Source organism: Pygocentrus nattereri, chromosome 6 (assembly GCF_015220715.1).
Source record: "Pygocentrus nattereri isolate fPygNat1 chromosome 6, fPygNat1.pri, whole genome shotgun sequence".
NCBI classification, from domain to species: Eukaryota; Metazoa; Chordata; class Actinopteri; order Characiformes; family Serrasalmidae; genus Pygocentrus; species Pygocentrus nattereri.
Genome location: NC_051216.1, coordinates 14640242 through 14653409, shown reverse-complemented (window position 1 = coordinate 14653409; position 13168 = coordinate 14640242). Strand labels below are relative to the sequence as shown.

The following is a 13168-nucleotide window of genomic DNA, read 5'->3' as shown; positions in this document are numbered from 1 at the left end:
GAAGCTTGTCCAGCCTCGTTTATGAGCCACAAAAGAGCACATTTGTGGGCATGAAACATGGAAAGGTCAGTTGATATACTTGTTAACCACATTTTAATACAAGAATAGATAGAACTATTAGCACTACACGGAGTTATATTTAACAATAAATCTCTTAGCTGCCATATCACAACTATGTGATATCAGAGAGGTAGTTAAGAGAACTGCAGAATTACCAGATTATTATTATTATTATACCTCTAATTCTAACCCTAATCCTCACCAGAACTACCACATTAGTGATTGTGTAGCCTTGTTGTAATGCATGTAATGTTTACACTAAAGAACTTAAAAGTGGACAAGAGTTTTCAGTGTAAATAAGAATTAAACAAATAAGTAAATAAACATATACAAGGAATAAAATAAAAATAAGTGATAAAGGACAACACAATCTATGTTTTCACAGAATAGTATAGTATAAGTTTACTATGAATATATTCAAGAGGGGAGAAGAAGACTGTAGCGATTATGGTTTTCCTTCCAGCAGGGGGGGTGAAAGAGCTGTTTGGTAATTCTTCAATGTTTAGTGTAAGAATCATATATTTACCACTGTTAAACAACACCCAAACTGAGGCTTTTCACTTTTTACTAAAGGGAGGAAAAGGAACAGCCTACAGTCTCTGAATGTGGCTTAGCCAGCTTCAGGCCAAACCCATATAATTATAATGCAAAAAATGTTTTGTATGTCATAAGCAACATCTCAAATCTAGCTTACCACATAGGCCTATAGGAGTAAATGTGTGTGTATTACTCATTCGCAATTGTATCATGTTGCTTACATGGTCATAGAACACTTAAAAAATGTCCATGCCCGTGCCAAACAGTTGTGTTCCTAGAGAGCTAAAAGTATACCAAAGTGTATATGACTGGTGTGTGTTTGTCGTTGCCAAATGAAACACATGACAAACGATAGTATGTTGTAACTTATTTTACTCTAACCAATATCATTTTAAAGTATATGAGACACCTAACATAAGAAGTGAAAGACAAGAGACAATAGCGGACAAGCAGGGTTAAGAAACATAAGCACAAAGTTGTCAGTGCTGCTTTTTTGCTTTCTACTCTAATTGTAGATTTGAAGGATGATAATCATAATAGCCACAGAGGGCAGTTAACAAAGGCTTAGTTCTGTTATTCTAACAGTACTTTGTGTACACTCCTCGCTTAAAACTGTCCACAATAGATCAAAACAGGATGCGCTTGCTAATGTCTTCTTTAGCAGCTGGAGGAATGTAGATGTTTCAAAAAGAGGACTGTTAATCCCTGTAAGTTCATACAAAGCAACTAGCACAAACTGCTTCATTGCCAGGATGTTAGTCTCAGGGCTCAGGACAAGATCGGATTACTTCCAACGGCTGAAATCAGAGGAGGGAGTGCAAGACTCAGAGACGTGAGCCTCTAAACAGCTGAGGGTCAGTGCACCCTTTGCGCAGTCTCTCACATCACACGTGCATCCAGATCCCCCACAGACTTGACTGTTTCAAAGTTTCATTTCAGTCATTTATCACTTTAATCATATCTAAAACAGCCCTTTCTGTGTTTTGTGGCAGCTCTCTGATGGACGTTTGTGTGGACAACAACAATGCGAGGCCAGCATCAGTCTTGAATGATGAAGACTGGGACCAGGACCACTTCTCAGAAACTGCCTTTGGAAGACCATGAGTGGTAAAAGCTCTGTACCTTAACTCTAATGGTTTTGTAAGTTTCAGGAGGCTGAAGGGCTGCTGCCCTTCTCCTTAGGTTTTATTGCAAGGTCTCAAGTAAGCTAAGCAATCTGCCCTGGACAAGCAATCCAATCTATCTTTAGCCGTTGCGAGCAAGTGAATGGAGAGCCCGACTTATCTTCACTGCTGTCATCGGGACTGCCAGTATTTTTAGGGGACTGCAGCAGCTGCAAAAGCATTTAACAGTCTTCCATGAACAATGACACTCGGGGTGTCTCAGGGCTGAACACCACAGAGGGAGTAGGACCGCTGTAGAGTACGGAAGGACACTGTTGAGAAAGAACGTCATTATTCCAGCGCGGGGCAGGTGGATGCCTGACAAAATGGACAGGTGACGACGACCGGAAACTGTTGTGGAGTAGCTCTGAATACGACTTTTCATCGAAGCAGAAAGGATTTACACTGAGAGCAGGAAAAGACAACAGGAAGTGAGCATCCAGAAGAGCAGGCCTGGGATTTCAGTGGCAGGATTGGAGGCCTGGCAAGGAATGTATGTCAACAATCAATCCTAGAGACCGAGGAGAGGTAGGTCACATTTGGGTTGCAAAGTGCAGCTTCACTAAGGTCAAAGGTCACTCTTATTAAATCAGAATAATGAGGTTAATCTCATCGTAAACCCCCTAAGAGAGAATGACAAATGGATCATTCTCTGTTTATTGGATGATTTATTTTTTGTTAACTGGATGAGATGAGCTCTGATATTAATGCGTCACACTTAAAGCATGCAGGTGTTTTCTTACAAAATGTCGGAAAGCGTCCTTGGGCGTTATTTCAGCGTGTATTCAACAAAATTTGTCTGGTACTGACTTTTTAAAACGAGGGCTTATGCTGTCATGTGTGGGAGATTTGGTTTATACTTCTGCTTAAAAGGTTGGTTATAAAGCATCATGAGTTGGAACATGACCACTGACTAATCGTACTCCGACTAATGATAAGGTGAGATAAGACCAGATAAGAGACTTTATTGCCATTGTAGTTCATACAACTGAATTTTGTATGGCATTTTAAAAAAAGCAACCCAGGCAGTAATCTAATAGGCTACTCTTAATAAAGACAGGGCTTATTGAGAGACTACTCTCACTAAAAATGCTCAGAGAAAGTGACAATTCCAACATGTAAACAACACAGTGTCTGATAGATAAAACGGCTCTTACTCATTATTTAAAGAACTATTAAATAAATAACTAATATATTGAGAGCAGGAAATTGCTGCTGTGAAATAGACAAATAATCACTATCATTTTAAGACTTTAAAAAATCCCCCCCTCACCTTTAATTAACGAAAGCAAGTATTTTAAAGAACACATCACATATTTTGAGCAAGAATTTTTTTTTTCATTTTTCCTTGGTGATCTTAAAAAAATGTAAGCTTTTATTAGTATGTAGTAAGCCATGAATAATGTGTTGCACACTGAAATTCATACATTTCCCTGTCATGTTAGAGGCCTATCAGGGAATCATCTTTGAGGTGATGAATAACAAGTTATATGACTTAGTAGGATTGTGTTCCTTGACAGGAGAGCTGTGTGAAGATCAGTACTGTGTATGTAGTGTACCCAGTAAAGCAGATAAACTAGCTTTGGCTCCTGATCCCCTAGCAAGTAATTTCATGAGGCCAACCTTGCAGCCTGATCAAACTTGAGAAGCCACCCATAAAAAATCAGACGTGGGGGTATATAGACAGACTAGACCAAGATTTAAAGTGCTACAGAAACAGAGTGAAGGATATTTTAGAATAGAGACATCATTTGAATGGTTTTTGTTTCTTCTTCTCTTCTTCTTTTTTAAACAAATGACAAATGAAACTAATTCTGACAATGACATTTAGCAGTGAGTCTGCCAAGAGGGGTGTGATGAAGGCAGAGCATATTTTGACTGCAGGGTCCCTTAGGGTGTGGGCTGCATCTGTGTGCTGGGGTCTGTGAGGTCTGTGTTTGTATGTGCACGCGTGTGTATAGGGTGTGCTTTGTGATACCTGACACATGCCCCCTCGCAGGTCTTTATTTAGGGCAGACTATATAAAGCACTTTCCCATTGAAATACAGCACCAGCTGTGCTTGCTATGTGTTGTGGCCACTGTTGCACAAGGGCTGTTCACCTCCAGACCCTTGGCTTCAGCTCCTCTCACACATATGGCAAATAGAAAGTTCTGGGGAGTAAATACCCCAGCGAAATGCAATCCTGTCCTTTCCCCGTCAAATCTCCCTAGTGCACACATCACCACTCATACTCAAACAGGAGCAAAAAAAAAGAAGGAAATAGAAATTGAACAAAGACCCTCACGTGAATCCAGTAGGTAAGACATGTAAGACCTGTATGCACCTTCGGCAGCAATAATTAGTGCTACGAATAAACAAAGCAGCTTTACAAAGAACCGTAATGGCATGAACAATAGGTGAGAAAAGTGAAAAACAAAAGCACTTACCAAGCATACACTGAGAATATATTAGAGAAAACAGTTTATTGATTAACAGACAGATTATTAAGTAAATCATTTGATCATGTATCTTAACTTTTATCATGGATAAAATCCCTTTATTTTCGTCCCTTCCTGATAATTCTCATGAATGCTTGCAGTTGGAGCTAATAGAGCTTTCCTGGGACAGTAACCACCAGCCTACCAATCAAGCATAATAAGTGTAAATTTGATTTATTTACAAATAGATTTACACATTTATTTTTGTTGTGTATACTTAGTATGCTTAATTAATACCCTTAATTGCTTCTATATTCATGTTACAGTTTTCTCCTGAATTTCTCCATTGGCAGTGCACTCTGTTGCTGTTTTACTCTGGGGCAGTTCTTTACATTGTATTCCAGTTTAACATGAATATGGTCAAATCTACTGTGTCTTGAATTTTGTGTATCTGATATATTACACACTACATTGCAAATTGCAGGAATAACATAATTGCTTTCTATGTTTTTTTAAGATGCACTATAGCGGTGCTGCAGTAGTCTCTGAGATTTTCAATTTAAAGAGAAACTCTCTTCTGGTGTTTCATGTTGAAGAGGAGAGGAATTTAAAACTACAACTGCTTTGGGGTGGATTTTTGGGGGCACACTGTTCTGAAGGAAGCCAGGTAGCTAATGTTACTGTTAGGAAGCCAAGTATCTTATTGCAGTCGTATAGCTGTAGTAACTGTCTTAAAATGGTCACTTCAGTAGAGAGAGTGGATTACTCAAATAACAGAAATGACTCGAGAGATGCCTTACCTCCCTTAGTTTGTTTATTTTCTTTATTCAAAAGGGTAAAGTTTGTCTCTGGCATTCAGTTTTTGTTGAATAAAGACAATCACTGTTTATTTTTACATTTTTTGTTCAACAGCCCAGATAAGAGCTATTCTAATGCTAGCTTGATTATATTTATGAGCCTATAGTTCAGTGGCTAGACTAGCAGTCAGGATTGATTGATCCCACAGGGATTGTATTAAACGTTTTATAGTAGAACGCTCCGGTAAATTTCAAATTCCAGACATTAAAGGTCCCTTTCATTTGCTGTAGTAACATGAACAGAACTCTCATTTTACTATAAATAAAAGATATTTTCTCTGTTTTGATTCAGACACCGGGTTGCTACAGAAACAAACAAAAAATCTGACGTCAGTGATACAGAGACTGAATGCCTGTAGCCCGTTGGGCTGAGGTGAGGCGGGCAAGTGAACAGAGATGGATGTGTTTGGTGGAGCACCACGGTTCCTGGCCTACCCTCGGCCTGTAGTGGTGCAGAGTGGCGCAGATGCTGTCCTGAAATGCCAGATTGGTGGTGATCCCAGACCAGCAGTCATATGGGAGAGAAACAATGAAAAAATCCATCCAGGGGGCAGATATCGTGTGTTTGAGGATGGTAATGTCTATAACCTCATCATTACTCTAGTAACAGCAGAGGACAGTGGCCAGTACATATGCAAGGCCAAGAACAGCATAGGGGAAACATATGCTGCAGCAACGCTGAAAGTAGAGGGTGAGGCTCAAGAGATGGAGCTGAGAGAAGAGAACAAGCCCCGTTTTCTTATCAAACCCCTGTCTACCCGTGTAGGCCGAGGAGAAGATGCCGTTTTCTCATGTAAGCTCTGGGGTAACCCTAGGCCGGAGGTGGTTTGGGAGAAAGATGGAAAGAAGCTGAACGAAATCTTTGAGAGCACACATTTCAGTGTTGGCTATCAGGATGGAGGATGGTTCCAGTTAAAAATTTTTAAGACACGGGCACCTGATGGAGGGGTGTACACATGCAAGGCCAGGAATGAGTTTGGTGAAAGCCTTGCTGGTGCTGTCCTGCTAGTCGATGCAGGCCCAGGACATGAAGATGAGGGGAATCGCAATGGGTATACTAATGGACATTGGAAGGCACATCAGGGAAAGCAGAGAAGTGGAAGGCAGGTTTCAACACGACTAAAAGACGAACCTCTGCCAAACTCAGCCAAAGTGAAAATGTTTGCAGTGACAGAAGGAAAACATGCCAAATTCCGCTGCTATGTGACGGGGAAGCCAAAACCAGAAATCATATGGAGGAAAGATGGAAGACTAATCTTGTCTGGAAGGCGATATCTCTTATATGAAGACAGAGAGGGGTACTTTACACTTAAAGTTCTTTATTGTAAACAACAGGACAATGGGGTATATGTCTGTGCTGCATCCAACACTGCAGGACAAACCCTGAGTGCAGTGCATCTTTCAGTTAAAGGTAAGCTCTCTCAATATGAAATAATGCATACAAAACAAAGCGCTGTGTTCTGTGATATGGGACACTTGATCATATAGTCTAGTGTATGTTCTGGTCAAAAGTGTTTTTTTTCTCATGTATTACATATCCAGAGCTTGGTTCTATATAAGCAGATAGATTTTTTGTATGTTTAACCACATGAAATGCACCAAAGGAGCTTTACTCCAATGCCCAGGCCATACTCATTAAGATAAAACACATTCCATTCTCTCTTAAGTCTGCAAAGTCACTTAGGTCGGGGGCCAGTACACGTGACTGTGATCTCCTGAGGTGGGATCATATCACCTCAGACTCACATGGTCAACTAAACCATCAGAGCAAAATCCTTATATTGCAATACTGTATAAGAACCAGGCAACACCATAAAAATCAAAATGCATCAGACCCCCTATCACGAATAAGACTATTGGGTATTACAGCAAGCTTGAGGAAGAAAAAACACTATAATTAGAGATGATGAATAGGGACATAGTCCCAGGCATCTTGGCATGATGTGACTTACATTGCTAGGTAGATGCACATTACTGCATGTAGTTTTGCCCAGTTCAGTTACTCAATGCCAATCTTGCAGTCCACCTGCACTGGGAATTTTTTTTGTTCCTGCTCTAACATGCTTGATTCAGCTTAAGAAAGACTTGATCATTAATAACTAATAATGTGGCTCAGGTGCAGGGAAAGCTGTGCAGTGCAGATGGGTTTCTAGCACCAAGGTTGGGAAACACTGGTCTACATTCTTTCATTTACTACTGGCTCATGCTGTCTGTTGGTGTCAGTTACTGTTTATTTCCTAGACAACTCAACAATGTGTTAATGGTCTTTCCATTGCAGAGTTAGATGAGTTAGTCTCTTTTTATGGTCTTTTTACAGAGTCTTTTTAACATGTTTGCTGAGGTGGTATTTATTTGACTCAACTTATATCAACATGTATTAAATTAATAATACATTTAATTAAATGTGTGGAGTAAATTTGTTAGCACCACAAATCAGAAACGTTTTTGAAGATTTATTATGAAATATCTGTCCTTTCCAACACCAGAACCACCCATAAGATTCAAGCAACCACTCAGTGACCTTCAGGTCTGGGAGCGGGACCTAGCCATTCTTGAGTGTGAAGTGCCAGAGGACTCTGTGCCCATCACTTGGTATTTGGAAGACAGGCGGTTGCAACCAGGGGCTAAATATGGGATGGAGGAGTGGGGGACAAAACGCCGACTCACAATTCGCGACATCGGAATTGATGACGATGGCATCTATCTCTGTGAGATGGCAGATGGAGGAAGAAGCATAGCTGAGGTAGCCGTCAAAGGTAAATAACTAAGAGCCAGTTTAAAACTTTTTGAGCAGGGAATCAACACAACTTTGATCAAACTTACTGCTGTGTCTGATCAACTCATACCAACACAATACACATTAACATGCCATTACCACATCAATGTCACTGCAGTGCTGAGAATGATCCACCACCCATATAACACCTGCTCTATAGTGATCCTGGGGGGTCCTGACCAGAACAGGTTAAAGGATGCTATCGAAGAATGCAGAGAGACATATGCTGTAATGAGGTCTGTAATTGTAGAACTACAAAGTGCCCCTGTATTGAAAGTGGAGCTGATAAAATGGACAAAGAGTATAGATAGAAGGAGGTGTACTTAATGAAGTGGCTAGTTGGTGTAGAATTTTTAAATTGACTTTTGATTTTGCATTGCGTTTGCACTTTCTCTGTAGGTACCATTGTAAGAAAGCTTCCCAGAAAAGTGGATGTTCTAGAAGGGGAAAATGCAGCTTTCTGTGTGGAGGTGGAAGAGGAAGAAATGGACATTCACTGGTATAAAGATGCAGTAGAGTTAAGGGAGACGCACCAAACTATCCTCAAATCATTTGGCAGAACTCACATTTTGGTCTTTGTCAATACTACACCCCAAGATTCTGGCATGGTCACCTTCTTTGTGGGTAGATCAAAGACATCATCTCAGCTAAGGGTGAAAGGTTAGAAATCATTAAAGTTTGACCATTTCTTTTTAATCTGAATGTCATTCATAACCTTTATAATGTGCATCATTTCACCATTTTCTTTTCTTTATGCTTTCTTAGCTGCAAGGCACTGTCCACCTAGCTGTCCTATAGGAGTGCAGATAAACACAGAGCGTGCAAATGCAGCACTCCTGTCCTGGGTTCCAGCACAGGACTCTCGGAAGAATCCACCCTCGGGCTACATCCTTGAGAGACAGGAAATGGGCTCTCAGGAGTGGCTGCAGTGTCTCACTACTGACTCAGCAACCTCTGTGGAGATTCTTGGTGACAGTGTTCCCTGTGAAGCTGACTACAGATTCCGTATTTGCAGCATTAACAAGTATGGAAGGAGTGGGTATGTGGAGTTCCCTCGAGCGGTACACCTTGGTAAGAATAGTGCATGTTTATTTATATTTCATTGTGTCTGCATTGATGGTTGGCTGGGGTGATTGACTGCAATTAAGAATTTAGTTCCATTTAAACAATTTCATTCCAGCTCTGCTCAACACATGCATATCAACAAAACACTTGTGTCTTTTGCAGTTCCAGTGGCCAAAATACAAGCACCTTTACAAGATGCCTTGGTGCCAGAGGGCCAGGATGCCTCTTTTTCCATGGAGCTGTCTGCATCAGTCATAGGCACTTGGTTTTTAAATGGCAACCAACTTCAGGAAGATGAACGTTTCTCCATCAGGCGGTCTCGTACCCACCAGTCCCTTCGCATTCGTGGTGTACGAGACACTGACAATGGAGCTGAAATCACCTTCATTGCATATGGAATTCGGGATTCAGCAGCTTTGTATATACAAGGTAGGTACCTGTATGTGCTTTACTGGTATTCCTTAAGTATAGGTATGATGAAGAAATAATCAATCAATGCATTGTACACATATTTCTTTCAACATGTAGCTCCATTGGTTAAATTTACTCCACTTTCTGAAATGGACCGAAATAAGTTTGTGGAAGTTGGCAATCCAATAGTGCTCTACTGTGAGCTTTCTGATCCTGAAGCCCAAGTCCGCTGGTATAAGAATGGCATTGAACTGCACTCAGTAGAAGGTCTTCACATCCAGTCGGAAGGAACGATGAGGAGAATCGTCATTCAATCAGCTGAGTTCTCCCATTCAGGAGTTTATACCTGTGATGCCATAGATGATATCATCAGGTTTAATGTGGAAGTTGAAGGTGAGTCTTGTCTGCAATTTAAACTAACAAAATTACTAACCAGAATCATCTGAAGACTGGTTTGAGTTTTACCTGGTTCATATGTGTTGTTTGAATGCCCCAACTTGCATTGAAATATGATACACAACACCAGCAACCACAATAACACTGATCAAAACACCTATAGCTCCACCTGTGAGATTCACAGTGCCTCCTGAGGTTGAGAGAAGCAAGTCCATTGAAGCTGGTTCTCCAATTATACTTCAATGTGAGCTCTCAGATCCAAGTGCCCAGGTCTTCTGGTACAAAGATGGAGCAAAACTCCTGCCACAGAGTGGACTAGACATCCAGTCTGATAGCACTAAGAGAACACTGGTAGTCCAAAAGGCTGAATTTTTCCATTCCGGGGTGTACAGCTGCAAGACAAAGGGTGCTGCAGTCCAGTTCAGTGTGGAAGTCAAAGGTGATTTAGTTTTATTTTGGTCAACATGAAGAAATACTCAATAGTGTTTGGCCAGTATTATGCATTTGTATGCAGATAGTGCGCAACATAACAAAACTTTACTGTTACAAAGTTGTTTAAATCAAATTTGTTCAGTGTTTGAATGAAGAGCTAGTACAAGTGTGATTTCCAAGAAGTGGGCATTTAAAAATACTTTAAAATATCTGTAGCTCCACCAGTGAGGTTCTCAGCTGTCCCAGACAATGAGAGGAGAAAGTACACTGAAGCAGGCTGCGCAGTCATTCTACAGTGCGAGATATCAGACTCAACTGCACAAGTCCACTGGTTCAAGGATGGAAAGCAGATTCTCGTAGAATCTGGAGTAGACTTCCAATCAGAGGGCCGGGTACAGAAATTAATCATTCAGACAGCAGCCCTGTCTCACTCCGGTGTGTACAGGTGCACAACAAAAGATGACGCCGTCGAGTTTCATGTGGAGATCAGAGGTGATTCTGCCATCTTTGTTATTGTTTGTATAACAAATAATAACTTGATGTCCTCTTTCATTAATGCCACTAATATTTAGTCCCTTCTGTGTTGTTGTTCTTCTGCAACATTCCTTAAAGATGTTTCAGAGGTATTTGTTGCACTTCTACTGCTGCCTTCAGATTACCTGGGTAGCTTTTAGACATATCTTTTCAGGCATCATTTGTTAAATGTTGTCTAATCGTCATAGATATTCTTTTTTATTTGTTCATAATGTGGAAAAAAATCCTCTGCTAAAATCTTGATGGTTCTGTCACGAATCATGACCTGTAGCTGTACCAGTGCGGTTCTCAGCTGTTCCTGAAATTGAGAAGAATAAATGCATTGAAGCTGGCAGTCCTTTTGAGCTCTGCTGTGAGGTATCAGACCCTACAGCCCACGCCCGCTGGTACAAGGATGAACTAGAGCTCCTCCCAGAGACTGGCTGGGACACTCAGGCTGAGGGCACACTGAGGATGTTGGTAGTCCAGTCAGCAGATCCCAGTCACTCTGGACTTTACAACTGCAACACATCTGATGACTCTGTCCAGTTCACTGTGGATATCAAAGGTGATTTGTGGCTTTTTGAGAAAACCGGTAACCCAAACTGCACTTTTTAACTATATGCAAACTAACAAAAAAAAACAAAAAGCTTATTGCATTGTCTGTGTCTCATAGCACAACTGTTATGGACATGCCTCTTACCTATGCATCTTGTCTTGTGGGCAACTGTTTAATAATGTTGTTACATGTTTTGCATTACTTTGTTTAACTTGCTTCTTGGCAGAAGGTCTGAGACATCACAGATTAATCAGGATGGGAAATTTTTCTATAAACTGTAAGATATTAATGTTATGTATATTCCACAATCATGTAAAGCTCCACCAGAGTTGTCAGCCTTACCAGAGACTCTGAAGAACCAGCTGTTTGAAGCAGACTACCTCACTGATCTACGCTGTGAGATCTCAGACCCTCCAGCCAAGGTGTGTTGGTATGAGGATGGAGCAGAGCTCATCTCAAAAAGTCAACCTCATACCAAAAAGGAGGACTCCAGAAGGACACTAACTGTCAAGACAGCACAGGCCTCCGAGTCGGGACGGTACGACTGTGTGAGAAAGGATGATGTCATCCAGTTTAATGTACAAGATGAAGGTGATTTTTTGAATATTTGCCTGTAATCTACTAGCTTTTAGAGTGGCAACTAACAACTTTGCGCTCTATGTAGGTTTTCCGCTCTCTTTGCCTATATTTTCACAATGGAACTTGTATATATCATTGGCTTTTAATAGCCATTACACATTTTAGTTAAAATGACTAGTCATCGAAACTGTATAAAGTATTCCTGTATCAATGATCATCTGTAGCTCAACCTTTGAAATTGCTGGATGTTCCTGAAGTTGAGAAGAAAACGTGTATTGAAGAAAGCACACCTGGTGTACCGCAATATAAAATCTTGGATTCCACTGAATGTGGCTATCATTTACAAGATGAGGGAGAGATTCTGCTTCAAGCTGAAATTGAGTCTGAACCTCAGATTAAATTGGAAGGATCCAAAAGTCCTTTAATAATGAAGCCATCTGAGATACCTCACAATGGGACAAACCTGGGACCTAGGACAGCAGATGATCCCATCCAGTTTAATGTGGATAAAGGTGCTTTGCCAGTATTAATTTGTACCCCATTCTGAATTAGGAGCATTGATATGTCAGCTTATTGTGTTCTTTGTGGCTTTCCTAACAGCCGAGCTGTCTTACTCTGAGGTGTACAAGGGTGAGATCTATGATGACTCTGTCCCGTGCACTGTGGATATGAAAGGTGATATAATGCTACTTCACCCTGAGCATACTTAACCCAGTGCCTCTGTGCCACTAACCATGGTGGTGTTTAACCCTTTTTAAGGCTGTTCCTCGAGATGATGAGGCAATGCACCTTGGTTTAGCCATCCCTGAAAATGCTTCCCAAACTAATCCTGCTATCATATCTTAATTCAACATCCAGTTGATCTGCAAACCCTTCTTCCCAGCTAACAATTGTGTAAAATTTTACTTGTAAATCTTCATTCTTGCCACACAACATTACAGTAAACTTTCCATCTGCTTGAGTTATCTTCCCCATGCTGTTCAGAGCCACTATCATTATTTCTTGCAATGACCTTATGAAGTGGGAATGAAAGAACAGATGCTTGAAATAGAATGAGTGAGTGGGTGAATGAAATGCTGAACACAGCAGAGCAGATACTAATTAAAAAGGATCATCATATAACAATGTTTTCTGTTTTTGCTTTACCCAGTGTTTGACTTGTTTCTAGACCACTCTGTGATATGGTCGTCTCTCTTATTTTTCTTTTCTATGTTCTAAAATCTTGACATTAACAATCAATGAGAACAAGTCTTTATCAGCACTTCTGACTAAGAAGATGGAAACATACTGAAAGTTTTCTTTGTGCACATCACACAACCATAGCTGAATCCCTGAGGTTCGCAGCGGTTCCTGAGGTTGCAAACAACAAGATTACTACAGAAGGATGTCCAGATGAAGTCC

The 13168-nt window shown here is 40.7% G+C and overlaps 1 protein-coding gene across 9 annotated transcripts in view; it reads left to right on the top strand.

Annotated features, from left to right (window-relative positions):
* The first annotated feature begins 1931 nt into the window (after positions 1–1931).
* Positions 1932–13168, top strand: part of obsl1b (obscurin like cytoskeletal adaptor 1b) — a 34427-nt gene continuing 23190 nt past the window's right edge. For 6 of the 9 annotated variants that reach the window (XM_037539377.1, XM_037539376.1, XM_037539375.1 and 3 more), the window contains exons 1-13: positions 1932–2288; positions 5329–6447; positions 7523–7792; positions 8212–8472; positions 8578–8883; positions 9040–9306; positions 9406–9681; positions 9848–10123; positions 10333–10608; positions 10922–11197; positions 11507–11779; positions 11992–12279; positions 12368–12442. In XM_037539377.1, coding sequence (XP_037395274.1) covers positions 5433–6447; positions 7523–7792; positions 8212–8472; positions 8578–8883; positions 9040–9306; positions 9406–9681; positions 9848–10123; positions 10333–10608; positions 10922–11197; positions 11507–11779; positions 11992–12279; positions 12368–12442 — 3859 coding nt within the window. In that variant the 5' untranslated portion in view covers positions 1932–2288; positions 5329–5432. The remainder of the gene's footprint in view (positions 2289–5328; positions 6448–7522; positions 7793–8211; positions 8473–8577; positions 8884–9039; positions 9307–9405; positions 9682–9847; positions 10124–10332; positions 10609–10921; positions 11198–11506; positions 11780–11991; positions 12280–12367; positions 12443–13168) is intronic. The other 3 variants (XM_037539374.1, XM_037539379.1, XM_037539380.1) reach the window with 3 other exon arrangements.